We start from the raw sequence: 15,739 nt of genomic DNA, 5'->3' as shown, positions 1-15,739 counted from the left end.
AACCTAAAAAGTATATATAAACAAAAAGGATTGTGTTGAACAGTTTTTCATGTAAAATATAATGTACATTTATGACTATATGATATCAAACGTTTTGTGTCATTTCTTCAGACAATGCACTCATGTACAAACACAAACTACTTAAAACGGGGGGGGGGGGGGAGTCTCCCTGCAGCTTTTATTTGTTTTACAAATGTTAAAATTGAATCACGTTACTGTCACATTAGTTTACACTAATGTTTACTTTCTTTTGGAGTTTTATGACGGTTCTTTGGTGCAAAACAACAAATAGTCACACGTGTGCATCAGTAAATTTAAAGTCAGTTAAATACTTTTTTAACAGTTACACTTTCTCAAATTCTTCATTACATTTGCACAACTCCCACGTTAGGAATCACAAATTCAGAAACTCCTGCTGCAGCACATGTGATGCAACACACACCAAAAACACCTGAATAGAGTCTAAATAAATAACGAGTCAGGTTTATCTCTGCTGATGGAAAACTTGTGTTACTCGTTCACTGAAAGAAACTATAGCACCGTTAAGTTGCATATGAGAAATGTGAACTATAGATGATAGATAATTGTTGGACCTTGGAGTTATTGCACGTGCACCTCAGACTGGGATGTAAAAAATATTGCATTTAGCAATTTTATCAAAATATGTAGCCTGGGGGGGAAAAAACCTAAATGAAAAGACGTTAAAATATGTCTGATAAAGTATGATCTAATATTTGGGTTTATTTCTTTTTTAATAGAAAATGTTAAGCAAAGTTATTTATTTTCGTGATTAATTTTGATTATTCAAGTGTTCTGTTACAGTCCTGCTAATGGTTCCGGATGTGGGCCTCTGAAGTTTAGGAAGCTCTGCTACAGGGAATAAGAGTAATACCTCAAGTTGAACTTTATGGAAGTCATAATTAAATCACTTCTAAATAGATAACTTTCCTCTGTCAAAACTCATACAGTATCTGCAGTGATGTGGGGGTAACGAGACTTTTAGAAATCCAGAAGCAGCCTGTTCATTTGCAGTGATTTTGAAAACCCTGACTACAAAATCATGTTCAGTGTAACTGTATTGAAGTTTCTGGTTCGTAATAAATGCTGCTTATTAAGTATTTAGCACCTTTAAAGCTGCAGAGGCCTGTGTATCAGATACATCTCACACATTTTGAAGAACTTCATGCCTTCAGTCGCTCGTATCCGTCCACCTTCTCTGTGTTGATTTCTTTGAGCTTGTGATTCTCTTTCCACCTTTTATACTTGGTTCTGCTTTTCTTGAAGCCAAATCTGGCGATGTCCACCATGAACACCCAGGCCAGACCGTACATGACCACGCCGCCCAGCTTCATCACCAGCGAGGTCCTGGGGGACGTGAGCTCACAGTAAAACAACACCGTGCCGACCCCCACGCGCACGGTGGCGAACAGTAAAATGAAAAGCAGGTCCACGGCGTCGCCCAGCAGGCTGTCGTACAGGCCCAGCCGCCGGAGGAACCAGCGGCTCTGCAGCAGGGGATTGGTGATCTCGCTGCCGAAGACCACGGTGCAGGTTTCGCAGGCCGACACCCCCATGAGCAGGGCCAGCAGGATGCCCAGGATGCTGGCGGCGTGGTGGGCCAGCATGAGGGGGCCCTCCGTGCCGTGGAACACGCACCAGCCGATGTCGAAGAAGAAGTAGCCGAGGCAGACGGACAGGGCGAAGATCTGGAGCTCAGTGTTCTCCGTACCTGGAAGAGAAGGGAACAGGGTCAGATAAGAGAGTAAATGTTTGGGGGCCTCACGTCCAACCATTAAAGTAAAGTGCAAACCTCCACCACCGTCTCGTGCACATCAAACACACACACGTCATTCCAGTCTTCAACCAAACCTCTAAAGTAAGGAACGTTGTATTTCTTAAAACGACCATAAGCAGCCGTTCTCCGGGGGGCCCCCTCAGGCAAAGGCCTCGTTCACCTACCCTATGGCCACGCCCCTGCTCAGACTCAGAATTCAGATGAGTGAAATAATTGGAGAAAGTGAAACAACAAAGTAAAAAATGTGTCATATATAAAATAATATTAGAAGAATTTCCTTTATTTCCTTCAACTGCCGTCTTTGTCCATCATGAAATATTTTGAAGAGAAAACTATCAGATATGAGGAATTAACGAGTTTTGAAAAGATTCACTTGAATAGAAATAAGGAATTATGATAAAGAGGATTCATTGATTACATATCACTGTGACTCCTGAAGTTTATAAATGCATCTTAAAATACATCTCACTAAACCTTTTTCAATACAACCCTTTAAACAAGGGTTAGTACTATCAGGTTTAAACTAAGGGTTAAAACGTGTACATATGTATATAAATATAAACTGTACATGTGTTTGCTTCCACCGACCTGCGTGTGTGAAGGGCCAGGGTCCATCTATGAAGACCACGTACGCCGTCAGCAGCACGATGACGACCCCGTGGGTCAAAGTGACCAGACGACAGCTCCACTCGGGCCCCCGCTGAGCGAAGGTGCAGCGGAACAACAGGTAGAGGCACAGCCAGCCAATCAGGCTGCAGGTCACCGTCAGCACGGCCATGGCGTCCTGCGAGGAAACGATGGAGCTGACTTGTTAATTGTGCTTTGTCCTCGTGAGTCCGTTTCAATGTGGATTTAATTTCAGAATCAACAAAGGTCATATTGCTGCATTAGAATAAAGGACAATCAGCAGCTTGGTTTATATCTTTAAGTTGTTTTGACCCAGTGAGAAACACTGCATGTGACATTCAAACCTTCAAACTAGAAGCTGTGATTAATAGTTAATAAAACCCTGTGATATAGTTATACGCAGATATTTGTCAACTACTATCCTGTCCTCAGTGAGCAGCTGAGGCTGATGTATAAACACAGTTGTAATAATATCAAATTGAATTAATGGCAACGACTGTAACTTTAAAAACACTTTAAAAGTCTGTGTATATATCTGCTTAAAACTACATTATAACGTTTTATGAACTAAATCACACTGAATGCTAAATTACACGGTTATAATAAAGTGTTAACCAAATCAGAAACAAGCACGTCAGTTTAAAAAGGCTATTTTACTCATGAGTAAATAACAATTATATATATAAACGATTCTGATTCGAAACAATCTCTCGTGTTCACAGGGTTGATTTATCCAGATTCGTTCAGTTCTGGTCCCAGGGATTTTAAAAGTCTGATACTTACAAAATACATCATGTTCAGTAACTCAGTGTTTTACCTCGATGCCTGCTCCTCTCAGTCGACCTCAAAGTCAGGATTCATGTCTAAAATTCCCCCGACGATCGTCAACAGCCTCGACCTCCATCACCGTGTCTGTTCCAGAAAAAACAAACTCCATCAAAGTGTCTGAATCTGAGCACATTTAAAACGACCACATGTTCGGTGATGACAGAAAAACCATGTGGCGGCGACGTTAGACAGTTAGTGGATCCTGTTTCCCTCCTCCCCCCCCTTGGATCTCAGACCTGATCCTCTTAAAGGATTACTGTGTCCACTTCTCTGTGGATACCTGCTTTTAGACGGGACGGATGATACCAGGCTGTGTCACATTAAAATCAAACTAAAGTGGAGTTGGATCAAAAACGTCCTGATGTCCTCGTGTCTCTGCTCGGGGACAAATCCTCCTTTTGACTCAACAGGCTTTAAATAATAGTTAGAATAAACTTCATCCATCTACCACTCTTCTTTACACAGTTAAAATGTAATGGGCAGAAAGATAATGTAAAAGAACATCAGTTAAAACAAGAGAACATTGATTCTTTCATTAAACAGAGTGGAATAAAACTACACACGACTTTTAAAAGACACTGTCTGATCTGAATGATTTGACTGTTCCACAGATTGGTTGGTCTGACATGATAAGAATAATAAGAGTTTAGCAAATGCAAAGTGCTGTACAGAGGAAAACAAAGTTCAAACCAAATTAAAGTAGATTGCACATTAAAAAACAATAATAAAAATGAAGGAAATGCCACAAATGAGAATAGAAATGAATTAGAATGACCAAAAAATACAATGAGACAAAACAAAATGCAGCTAAGAAACTAAAATTATAAGAAAAACTAATTGAAAGCTATAAAAAAGTAAGAAATAATTAAAATATATGATTCTGGAAGGCCGGCTCCTACAGCTGGAATTGTATTTTATCTTGTTTACTGTCTCATGTCCTTCAGCAACAGTCAAAATGACAATATCAGTCAGTGCACATGCATCAGACACCTGTTAGATTTGCAGTCTTTTGTGAACACGACCACAAAATTAAATTACTGTTCCTATTCTGTGGTAAATAAGCAGTTTCATATAAATGTAAAAGTTTCCTCGAGAGTGTTGCTCTGCCGACAGTCTAGTGTCTCCAACAGCCTGAATCATACAAACAGGTAAAAGGTTTTCATGCTCAACGTAAATCGTGCGTTTCACGTCCCTCTGCTGCTGCAGGTTAACGACCTGTGACCTGACAGATCTGCAGCATTAACCCACTTCCACAGGGGCTCTAATCTGACACCACGGCAGATTATTGGCCACTTAGATCCAGCACACACACACACACACATATATATATATATTCACTCCATCATACTGGTGACTCTCTTCCATTATGTAATGGGGGAGTTAGTTTGTAGCCTCACGTTCTTATTCACTTGTGTTTAGGCCTCAAACGTCACAGAGGAGGGTTTCACCTTTTATTCTGAAACTGAAATCACTATTTAAAGTATTTTTTTAAATCTATTAGTCAACAAAAGCAGCATTAAGCTGGTGAGTTCACTCTTTTACCTGAAATCACAAATTAAATATCTCTTATACATGTTTTATACGTATCTCATACATGTGGAACCCTGCTTCTGTATTTTTTATACCACGTGTACTTTATTTATTTATATATTTATCTATGTATTTATTTTTATACTTTTATTACATGTTTCTATTCTCTATAAATCCATGTGTTCAGTCCTCCAGGGCAGTAGGTGGCGCCACATACTTCTTTACAGAGGAGGAACTGCAGAAGAACAGCTGTTTCTCTTCCGGGGTAAATATTGATTTCAGGAAAATAAACACGCGACAATGTCACTGAACCACATCTGAACTGTTTCTTCGTCTTTTCAGTTTGTTTCTCATCCTGTGAAACACACAACGACACTAAGGGAGGAAGGTACGTTCAGCGACATCATGCGGGACAGAACACGAAGCGAAACTGAATTCACCTTCCTGACAATTTAATGTTCAACTGGCTTCTGTCAGAAGTGTTTTCTTAGTACGACATGTTTTATTAAATTTAAGTGACTATGTGAAGCTTCTCTTCAATTCGGCTTCATTCACACAAACTACACGTCACTTGTTTTTTGTTAATTTCCATTTATAACGGTCCTTTCACCTTCTAATCAGTATGTTGGTTCCAGTTTGAGTTAGCGAGCTTTAGCTTGTTAAACTAGGACATTATTGAAAATTAGATAAAATGTAAAGCTATTGAAGACGTTAGCTACGCGCCGAATTTACATATATACCCGTAAAATACTCTAGAGTCTTTAGTTTCTCCAGTATTTTATATTTAGTGTGAGTAAAACTAAGCTATCGTTAAATTGACAGTTAAAGTAAAGGGAATTTGGCTGCATTACAAAACGTGTTAAAGATGTTTCTATATGTTGTAATTCATTGACTATGTCTGTTGAAGCTGAAATGTACAACCAGATAAAATATATTTTCTAAAGTCAATTGATTAATTCAATGGATTTTTAATGGTTATTCTACTTTAATGTTTAATTTAATGTTTAATTTGTTATTTCTCTTGGTAATGATGCAATATAATGCCAGCAATCATCTATTTTTGTATTTTTCTTACACCACTTTAACTTAATCTAATGATAAACACCTATAAGAGTTTATGATAAAGTACATTTTTATATATTTTATTTGAAAATCATAGAAATAACCTGTAATACATTCAATATATTTAAACCTGGCTATTCATGTCATAAATATAGTAATGATATTATTTTGAAAATAGGTGTTTTTTACGATTGCTCGTTTCAGATCTGTCCTAAATTCAATCTGCCTCTTCTCTTTCTACAGAATGTCTCTTCCCTGTGTGCGTCTCTGCTCTCGACACATGACCACAGGACTTCAGGTCTGTGGTTATGCGACCGTCAGTAAAGCGTTCCGACCCCGGGAGAAAAGCAGCGGGGGTCCGGTGTTCCAGTACGTCGGGCAGCACAGGAAACCCAACCACAAGGTGTTCGTGTGGGGCTTCAGCTTCACCGGGGCCCTGGGCCTCCCCAGCTTCGTGGTGCCGGACAGCGGCAGGAAGAACCCAAGGAAGTACCAGCTCACTCCGTATCGCCTGGACACCGCAGAGCAGGTGACAACATGGCTCAGCTGGATGGAGCTTCTTCATCCTCTGCTCATGGACTACAGAGTCTGGTTCAGTGTCAATACCTGCAGCTTCGTTTGACCAGTTTAAAACAGAAGTTATTTGTGTTTGTGAGCAGTACTGTCTTTGTTTTATCCAGCTTAAATTACATATAATAATACTACTGTAAACGTGGATCATATTTCACCCACAACCACAGTAATACTCATTTTAATTGTGACAGAAACTCCTTTAGAAGGCTGAACTCCTCTTCTGTTGCAGATCTCCTCTGCTGCTTGTGGTTACGGCTTCACCATCATCGCCTCCTCCACCAAAGACGCGTCCAAGCTTTGGGCCATGGGCCTGAACACGGACTCTCAGCTGGGCTTCCAGCGCACGCAGCACAGCCGCCGTAAGGGAACCAGGACCGATGACACAGAAACACTGCTTCACTTCACTCTGCTTAACCTGCTTCAAAACTTAGAGTTTAGAGCTGCAGAAGTTTGTATTTTTATATCAACACGAGATCCAGCTGGACCTGCTGCCTCCAAGTGACCATAGAGTGAACTAATGTACAGAAAGGGGCCAGGCACACATACTGTAGTAAATACACTGACTGATGAAGACCTTTTATTGTCATATACAGTTTTTGGGAGCTAAATTCCAGTGTTTCATCACATCCCTACACTTCCTCCCTCCCTGTCTGCAGATCGGAGTTACGACTACGTCCTGGAGCCGTCCCCTCTGGCTCTGCCTCTCGTCGAGCCTCTACAGACCAGAGTGATCCAGGTCGCCTGTGGCCGAGCTCACTCCCTGGTGCTCACGGATCAAGAGGGAGGTAAGAGACTCGCGCCTCCCACACCAGAGGATTCATGACTAACCATCAGCCCCTGATAACTGACTGCTCTGTGTTTTCTCTCCCAAGTTTTCAGTATGGGCAACAACGCGTACGGCCAGTGTGGGAGGAGGATAGTTGAAGATGAAGTCTACAGGTGGGTCCTCAAACACGTCAGCACAGACTTGCTGCTGCTGAGTCACATGTTTCATCGGGCAGCTTCTGATTCTCGTCACATCCTCCAGGAAATTGAAAGAATGTCACAGGGAAAAATGTCAATAAGTTCAATAGAGTGGAACAAATTTCCTGGATATGCTACAGAATGTATGAGTTCTTTCTTGGTCCATTTCTCATTATCAAGTTTGGAAGCTTCCTTTAAGTAGACTCTGCAAAATCCTGCTGAAAAACAAGCAGACAAACCAGTGGTTCTGATGAATGGTTGAATGTATTGTTTATCTGTGAGCTGTACTTCTGTAAAAGCAAGAGGGATGTTAAAGGACGAGTGAAACGCAGAAGGATGTGAACTCCCTCTGAGATGCTGACAACCTCGAATGATGGATTTGTTGTTCCTCTTGTCTCATGTTCAAACAGCGGCAGTCACATCATTCACAAGATAAAAGGCTTCGACAGCAGGGTCACTCAGGTGAGCGCAGCCTTTTCCTGAACATTTTACTGTAGCACGTCTCATCCTCTTGTTCCTGTTCCGCACCTTTGGATCCACAAATATACACATGCAGATTATTCACAGATTCATTTTAGCCAGATTACACTTCAGTTTTTCCTGACATAATAATAGAATGTCTGGAAAATGTCTGGCCAGAACAATCTCCTGCTGTTTTCTTCATATGTGAAAGGAAAAACTGTCTGGACCCAATTTTCCAGACATTTTCTGCAGATTATGTGTGAAAATAGCTTTATATTTACACTTGATGTAACTAAATGTGAGTCCAACCTCTCTGGTCTTTATCTGGTCACTGAAGATGCAGCTCTTCTCTTCCAGGTGGCGTGTGGGCAGGACCACAGCCTCTTCCTCACCGAGACTGGGAAGGTGTTTGCGTGTGGATGGGGGGCAGACGGACAGACGGGTCAGTGCTCTTCTCAAAATCCGTGACTATTTTTATATTGGACACAGTCGGCTGCAGACAGTAGGATTTCAAAACTAGGGTAGAGAGAGAAAGTGACGATCCAGACCCCTCCTCCCCTTTCTGCTGACGTTCAAAACTGTCTCCAAACCCCCCCCCCCCCCACCCCCCCCCCGCACCACTGCTGTGCACAAAACCAGGAAAAACATGGAGACAGTTCACAAACAGTGATTGACTCCTTGTGGGTCTGATTGGTGGTTTAAAAAGGTTTACGAGCTGTAAGTGGAGCCAGAGGAACAAGCGTTTATTTCTAATATTATCTGTCTCTTGTACAACTTTCAGATCATAATGACAGTTTTAGCAAATATTGCACATTTGTAAATGTTCCCCCCTGCACCTGCAAACCTTGAGAGCCAGATGATACATGTTTTCTTTACTGTCTCACAGGAGAAATTTCAGCTGCAGTGAAGTTCAACACACACTCAGTTTAACAATAGTAAATTAGTTCATATCAAACACTGATTATTCTATGAATAGGAATAAATGTGAAGGGGTTTTACAAGCTTCTCTTTTGCTCAAGTCCGTTTCCTCATCTTCCAGGTTTGGGTCACCACAGCGTCAGCTCCGGGGCGGTGGAGGTGGGGGGGGATCTGGCCGGTGTTGAGGTGCAGCAGGTCAACACGTACGGAGACTGCAGCCTGGCCGTGTCCAGAGACGGGCAGCTGTACGGCTGGGGCAACTCCGAGTACCTGCAGCTGGCCTCGGTCACGGAGGCCACACAGGTGAGGAGACCTGACATCCGGCTGTTTTGAGGTGTCGACCACTTGAAGGCGTCACATTCTGTCTTCTGAAATGTTGTCATACACTTGAATCTGGCCTCTGAACGGATGCTGAGAGGTTTGTTTTAGTCTTGATGGCTCAGTTAGGTTCTGTTTCCACCTGCCAGTCATCTGTCACATGGTTTTTTCCAGACTGCTCAGTTCACAGCACTCGTCAAATACTTCAGATGTGATGTTTTAACATTTTGATATAAAAGAAACCACATGAAAAGAGGGATTGTGCCTCATGGAAGCACATTTTTGTTCACAGATTCGGCTTTCAAGTTGCCCCAAATATAATGTTATCAGATATACAGATAAGTAATACTACAATGTTTGGGAATCCAAGACTACGGTGGCAGAGACGTCTCACTCGAGTGCATTAACGTAAGACACAACCCCGAAGCCACAACACGAGCAGAAACAAGGAAACAAGCAGAGTTACTTACTGCCGTCAAGTGAGGCGTCAAATTGTGAAAACCCAGTCAAACCAGTTGCCACTTAAAATGTGATGCTTCTTATTTGAGGTGTTACGGTACAAGTGCGTGCTTCCTTTTTGGACACGTGCCGTAACGCCTCAAATAAGAAGCATCACATTTTTTAGCTGCGACTGGCTTGACTGGGTTTTCCCAAACGACGGCTCACTTGACGGCAGTAAGAAGAAAACAAACACTTCATTCACACTTCTGTTGTGGCTTTTGTATTCGTGTTTTGCGTTGATGCACTTGTGTGCGACGTCTCGGCCACCGTACAAGACAGACCAGCAGATAACAGAACCAGATATTCTCTCACTCAACTCCTGTAAATCTTCGTGTTACAGATCAACTCTCCTCGGCGTCTTCCTCTGAAAGGCTGTGGGAAGGTGGTTCAGGCGGCGTGTGGCGGGACGCAGGTGGCTATTCTCAACGGTCAGTTTATACAAAAGCGCATGAACACGTGTGCCTTAATGTAAACGTGCACTCCACGTGTAAACAGACCTGAACCTCTCGGGGAGCCTGTTGCACATGTGTGGATCATGAAAACTTCACGCTGCTTCTCCTTGTTTAGTTTAGAGTCTGGGACAGAAAGCAGACGTGTGCTAGACCTGATTCTTCGACAGGGAGTCAGTGTTAAGATCTCAGAACTGGACGGATAGGATCCACTTCCTCTGTGTCAGTGACGACCTGAGCAGCAGCAGTTTGAATCAGCTGCAGCTTCCACAGACCTGAGACCTTTACAGCCGTCAGGTCGACTGACGATAAACAGTTTTTCCAGAACTGAAGTTCCCTTAAAGTCAGTTTTCACTTTGGCATCAGAGGTGCGACTCCACTCACTGACTGTTGGTGGCATCATTGATCACAGTCCTGGTTTCTCTGGTGTCTTTTTATTCTCATTACTAGTCCAGATGTCTTCACTGAATATCCTGCTCCTAATATCGAGCTACGTCTCTGTCTTTTATTTATTTGTTTTCGTCAGATAAGGGAGAGGTGTTTGTTTGGGGGTATGGGATTCTTGGAAAAGGACCACAGCTTTCAGAATCGTCGACCCCGGAGATGATTCCCTCCGCGCTGTTTGGACGCTCAGAGTTCAGCCCGTCAGTCGCCGTCACCAGGATCAGATGCGGCCTCTCACATTTCGCTGCAGTAACGGGTGAGAACAAGTTTGTCTGGTCACTTTTAGAGTTTCCTCAGACACCAGTGGAAGACGTGTCCACTTTATCTGAAGCTGCATAAAGTGAGATGAGATTTACTGATGCCAGATACGTGTTTTTTCTTTTCCTGCAAGGATAAAAGATAGAAACATAAATCTCATAAACCACAAAGTCATTCAGTCTCATCCGGTCTGAGCTGTGAGGTGGAGACATCTGGGGAGACGTCTGTTTATGGCTCTGAACCAGGAATCTAAAATGAGACTGAAAGTGGACGATGAAAAAGGAAAATCCTTTTAGCCAGTTTTTATTAGTCGGACTCTAAAGCAACAAACAACATGAATATTAAACATCAAATTCTTAAAATCAATGTTCGGTCTTTTAGTTTTAGGCGATGGTGGAAAACAACTAAGTAGAAGTACTGCACTCGAAGTATAATTGTACTTTATGTACATTGCTATTTTATGGTACTTAATGCTCCTATTCTAATACATTTTAAAATACAATCCGTCATATTTTATTTAGTTCTTTGTCTCGTAGTTACTGGTTAAACCAGAGGTTCCCAAACCTCTCTGACCCTCAAAATAACCATCTGAGGACTTGAGACCCTCATGGTCGCTGCAGGTGGTTGAGACATACAAAGAATGTTGAGTCATATGGGGCTAAATACAACTTTTCTAATAATAATATAATAAACTATAATAGTAATACTTTAACAGTGTATTTGTCTCTGGAAAACGTCTCAGGATCCCCTCCCGACCCTCAGCTTGGGAACCACTGGGTTAAACAACAAGGCTTTTAGTAGTAAGCCATTTGCAGGAATCTTATGAATCTGGGTTGTTGTTATTTTCTCCATCCTCATGTTCCATGTGACTCGTGAAGAGATGATGGTTCCTAAAAAGACAGAGCTGGTTCCCGGCTGCAGCTGCTCTGCGTCGAGGCTCAGCGGGCGCTCGCTCTCCCAGCGCGCTCATGTTTGATGGTTTGCGTTGCAGATCGCGGCGAGCTCTTCGTCTGGGGGAAGAATGTGAGAGGCTGTTTGGGCATCGGGAGCAGAGACGACCAGTTCTTCCCTTGGAGGGTAAGATGACACCGTTTCAATATTAGTCCTGCAAGCAAAGAGAGAAACATGCAGCTGAAATCTCTTCCTCCAGAGTTCATGTCTGAAAACGTCTTCAGACACTTTCAGAAAACAAAGCAAACTGCCCGTTCCTCCCCTAAGTTGTGTCATGTCTCTCTCAGGTGACTGTGCCGGGTTCAGTGGTGGATGTAGCCTGTGGTGTTGACCACATGGTGGCGCTGGTGAAGTCCCTCCTGTGAGCTCCTGCCCAGCAGCAGCGGTGGAACAGGCTGGATGTTGGAGTCGCGGTCGCCACAGGGAGCCGACGGAGGGTTTGACTGTGGGGTCTCGGAGGCAGCTGCTCTCCACAGGCGACGGACCCTCGGGCGGCTGCGTCCTGTGGTGACGTCAAGAGGCGAGTGGAGCTGTGGATTCTACAGGGTCAGCGACGTGGTTCACTTCCTCCTGCATGAAGGTCACACGGGACAGTTACTTATGAACAAATACAGCTGAAAGGAGGATTCCATTCACTCATTCATTCATTCAGACATTTTTCAAATGTGAAGTGTGAACAAATTTTAATTATTCTCATGTTTGATCAAATATGTGGTCGTAGAAAATAAAGACATTTCAAGACTTTGGGTTCTGGACGTGTTTTCACTATTTAACTGCAAATGACAAAAAAATAATCACAGAATGAGCTTTTTTTTTTAATCGGGCAGACACAGACACCATCTACCCACCTGTGGTTGATCCGAGGACGTAGAAGAAGACACATTCACCTCTGTCCACGGACTGAAGACAATCACACAATCACAACCTACATGATCTCAAAGCACTTTACATCCTAAGGTGTGATGTTATAGATGAAGTTAAAGGAGCTGTAGCATTATATATTCATCTCTAAATATCTGATCTCTAACTGTGATTTCCTGATATCAAACGCAGCCGGTTCTGGTTGATGGACACTTTCATTCTTCCAGTTCACTGACTGTAGCTCTGGTCTGTTGCTGCTGTTCTCTCCCCCTCGGAGCTCCTGTAACTTTGGGCCATTCATCATTGTGACAGGTTCAGGGCCCTCAGAGAGAAGGCAAGTGTATTTGTGACAAAGCTACTGATCGAGTATAAAACCCACTTGGGCTGCAGCCTCCCGGGCTATTGGTCGATACGCTGTTCGACCGACTTCTCATTGGTCGGTCAATCTAATGGGGCTGGAGTACGGAAGCCTAATGCTGCCACACTGGACAAAGACAAATGTGTTACACCATGAAAGGTTTTATGTTTTAACAGTAACACTTCTTCCTTGGGTCATTCCAAAGAAATCGTTTAAGTAGTTAAGTAGTTTCTGTGTAATCCTGCAAACAAACAAACAGCTGTAAACATCTTATTTTAGTAGTTTGTTATATTCTTAAAAGTTCGACTAAAATCCTTTTGAATTTCAAGTTTATTCTTCACTGCTCCTTCAATGCTCCTCTGAATTTAATGGGTTCTTCATCCGTTCACCAAGTTTCCTGGTGCAGGAGTTTTTGCTTCACGCTGCTCACAAACAAACGGGTTTAAAACATAACCTGGTAAATATTGTGTCCAGAAGACACTAAGTGGACATTGAGTTTAGGTTCTCGTCAAAGTGACTTTCAGTTGAAGACAGAGCTTTAGTTTCTCAGTGATTGTGACAAACAGACACCGTGTGATTTCCTGTTGGTGTAAGGTTTGAGCTTCCATATGCAGAACCCTTGTAACGTGACACCAGTGGGCGGCACAGTGTGTTGTTGTTGTTCTCTGTCTGGATGAAACGCTGACTCACTGACTCGTAAAGGTTTGTCTGGTCTGTGGGTGAAGATTTCCCTCTGTGACGAGTGACGCATCAGCAGGATCAGATGTTTTCCTTAATGCACGTGGCTCCACTGGAGTCTTCACTTTGAGTTGTAGTGAGTGGGAAGCGAGAGGTGAGCGAACGCCTCGGTGACAGAGCAGTGAGCTGCAGGGAGGTTATGTAAGAAGAAAGATGATCATGATAAGAGAAAACACTTAACATGTGTGCTCCTCTGACCCTGCTCCTCACAGAGGCTGCAGCTGGAACAGCTCCTCCTCCTCCTCCTCCTCCGAGAGGTGCAGAGGAGCATCAGGGCAGAAATAAAACATGAGAAGAGGTTTCTTTCATTCTGAATTTAGAGAATAAAGTCGTAGAATTGAGAGAGACTTTCTCGTTTTGCAAATCGGGAGCAAAGTGGAAATGTTGAGGGAAAAATTGTCAACAACAAAGTCGAGATGTATAAAAAAGTAGAACAAAATAAGAGGACAATTTTTTAATTTCAGTGAAACCATCAATTCTAAATTTGAAATTTTGAGAATAAAGTTGAACTAAATCAGGTAATGCACATTTGGACTTTGTTCTTGATATGCACTACAAAAAACTTAACTGTTTCATGATATGAAGAGTTTTTATCTCAACATTTCCTCTTTACTCTCCATATGCAAATCTCTCTTCAAAGTGGAAATGTAAAGAGAACAGTTGAGAATAAATTCCAATTAAATCAGAGATTTTTTTATTTTGCATATAGAGAATACAGTGGAAATGAGAAGTCAGACGTTGGAACAGTTTTCCCAAGAGGTTGTTTATCTTTGATAATGTTTTAAAAATCCCAGGTTTATTAAAGCGATTACAATCCAATGGGCTGTGAAATTTACTATGGTCATGGTCCCCAGAGGCTGCAGCCAGTCTCTCTCTAGCGCCTCCCTGTGGACAACATGTCAACCTTCATACAAGATGTGCCAAAGTCTAAAGTTGTGTTGTTTCCTTTGGTTTTAATCAGGTGCAGGCTTCTTGTTTCTTTTCTCCATGAGTTCAGGTTCGGAGATAGAATCGGACGTCATGGAGATAAAGTCGGGATTAGCTGAGGTGTCGTGACTCTAACACGTCACCAGTGTTTGTGGATTTCAGGATCAAACGTGTTCAAATTTCAGATTTTCCAGATGGTTCATACATTCCAGAGGAACAGTGATGTGACCGCTCATGCACATCGGCCCATTAGGAACCATGTGACGGCTCAGCCTCTGTGGACGGATGAAGAAAACGCTGCTGATGGTGGAAATGTCTCATGTCCCCAGTGAATTCCTTTTATTCAATCAAAATGATTTAACTGATAGATTTTACTTCTGTTGTGTATTTTTGCTTGTATGTGTATTAATAGTTTGTTTGTTTATGTATAATATGTATGTTTTTAATGCACATTTCATTATTTACATCGTTTGTATAATCTTTTAATGTCTTACATTTTGTGTTGACCCTGGAAAGCCCTTTACGCTCTACAAATTTAATAGTTATAATAATATGGTCGTTAGAAACCTTAGTGTATTTAATTACATTTTATGACTGTAAATAAACTTGCAGAAATTAAACCCATAGATAATATCTTCGTGTAGTTTTATGTTTATGGCTAATGCAAAGAAGTTTGACTGGATAATCGGATTCACATTTAATCTGGAAGCGCTGAAGAACACAGTGATCAAAGAACACATCAGGATCAAAGGAGTGGGACAGCACCTAGCGGAGTACAGACACTTGAAAAACAAAACAAAAAAAAACTGAACACGTGTCAAGCTCAAAAAAAGAAGCTTGTTTATTTATTTATTTTCCACACAAGAAGCTCCAAATGAAAAGCTTTAGACGTTTTTTTCTTTGAAATGGAGTCAGAAGAAATGTCCCTTCCTCGCGTATTAACACTGATAAATATGGGTTCTGCTGATCGGTACTGGTCAGGAGAACGGTTGCTGTTAGGTGCAAGGTGTCATGAAAGAATAAGAAACGAAAAAAAACATTATCACCAAATGCTTAAGACCAACAGAAAACTCCCCATGTGGACAGAATCCTTCTGAAGTTAATCGCCCCCCCCCCCTCCCTCCCCTCCCTCCGTTTTCACATCATGACAGCAGGCCTGCGGGGGTGAACCTGCGT

General features: G+C 42.2%; 2 protein-coding genes across 2 annotated transcripts; one reads left to right on the top strand and one right to left on the bottom strand.

The window, feature by feature from the left end:
- Nucleotides 1-1,088: 1,088 nt before the first annotated feature.
- On the bottom strand, nucleotides 1,089-3,330 carry tlcd5b (TLC domain containing 5b). Its single transcript, XM_034605649.1, has 3 exons — nucleotides 3,240-3,330; nucleotides 2,384-2,579; nucleotides 1,089-1,729 (listed from the first exon to the last, which is right to left on the bottom strand). The coding sequence occupies exons 2-3, from the start codon at nucleotides 2,571-2,573 to the stop codon at nucleotides 1,182-1,184; spliced, it is 738 nt and encodes a 245-aa protein (XP_034461540.1). The 5' UTR covers nucleotides 2,574-2,579; nucleotides 3,240-3,330; the 3' UTR covers nucleotides 1,089-1,181.
- Nucleotides 3,331-5,021: 1,691 nt separating this feature from the next.
- Nucleotides 5,022-12,375, top strand: rcc1l (RCC1 like). Its single transcript, XM_034605647.1, has 12 exons — nucleotides 5,022-5,168; nucleotides 6,086-6,371; nucleotides 6,645-6,774; nucleotides 7,072-7,200; nucleotides 7,288-7,354; nucleotides 7,789-7,840; nucleotides 8,198-8,282; nucleotides 8,880-9,061; nucleotides 9,918-10,005; nucleotides 10,553-10,726; nucleotides 11,720-11,805; nucleotides 11,967-12,375. The coding sequence occupies exons 2-12, from the start codon at nucleotides 6,087-6,089 to the stop codon at nucleotides 12,042-12,044; spliced, it is 1,356 nt and encodes a 451-aa protein (XP_034461538.1). The 5' UTR covers nucleotides 5,022-5,168; nucleotide 6,086; the 3' UTR covers nucleotides 12,045-12,375.
- The last annotated feature ends 3,364 nt before the right edge of the window (nucleotides 12,376-15,739 follow it).

Source organism: Hippoglossus hippoglossus, chromosome 14 (genome assembly GCF_009819705.1).
Source record: "Hippoglossus hippoglossus isolate fHipHip1 chromosome 14, fHipHip1.pri, whole genome shotgun sequence".
NCBI classification, from domain to species: Eukaryota; Metazoa; Chordata; class Actinopteri; order Pleuronectiformes; family Pleuronectidae; genus Hippoglossus; species Hippoglossus hippoglossus.
Note: the sequence above shows the minus strand (reverse complement) of the source record. Positions and strands in the feature narration are given on the sequence as shown.

Bases quoted from the DNA above. Each gene is read 5' to 3' on its own strand.
- tlcd5b (XM_034605649.1), bottom strand. From the start codon at position 2,573: ATGGCCGTGCTGACGGTGACCTGCAGCCTGATTGGCTGGCTGTGCCTC. The intron at 1,730-2,383 runs GTCGGTGGAAGC...CTTCTCTTCCAG, and splicing joins CTGGCCCTTCACACACGCAG to GTACGGAGAACACTGAGCTC.
- rcc1l (XM_034605647.1), top strand. From the start codon at position 6,087: ATGTCTCTTCCCTGTGTGCGTCTCTGCTCTCGACACATGACCACAGGA. The intron at 6,372-6,644 runs GTGACAACATGG...CTTCTGTTGCAG, and splicing joins GCCTGGACACCGCAGAGCAG to ATCTCCTCTGCTGCTTGTGG. The intron at 11,806-11,966 runs GTAAGATGACAC...TGTCTCTCTCAG, and splicing joins ACCAGTTCTTCCCTTGGAGG to GTGACTGTGCCGGGTTCAGT.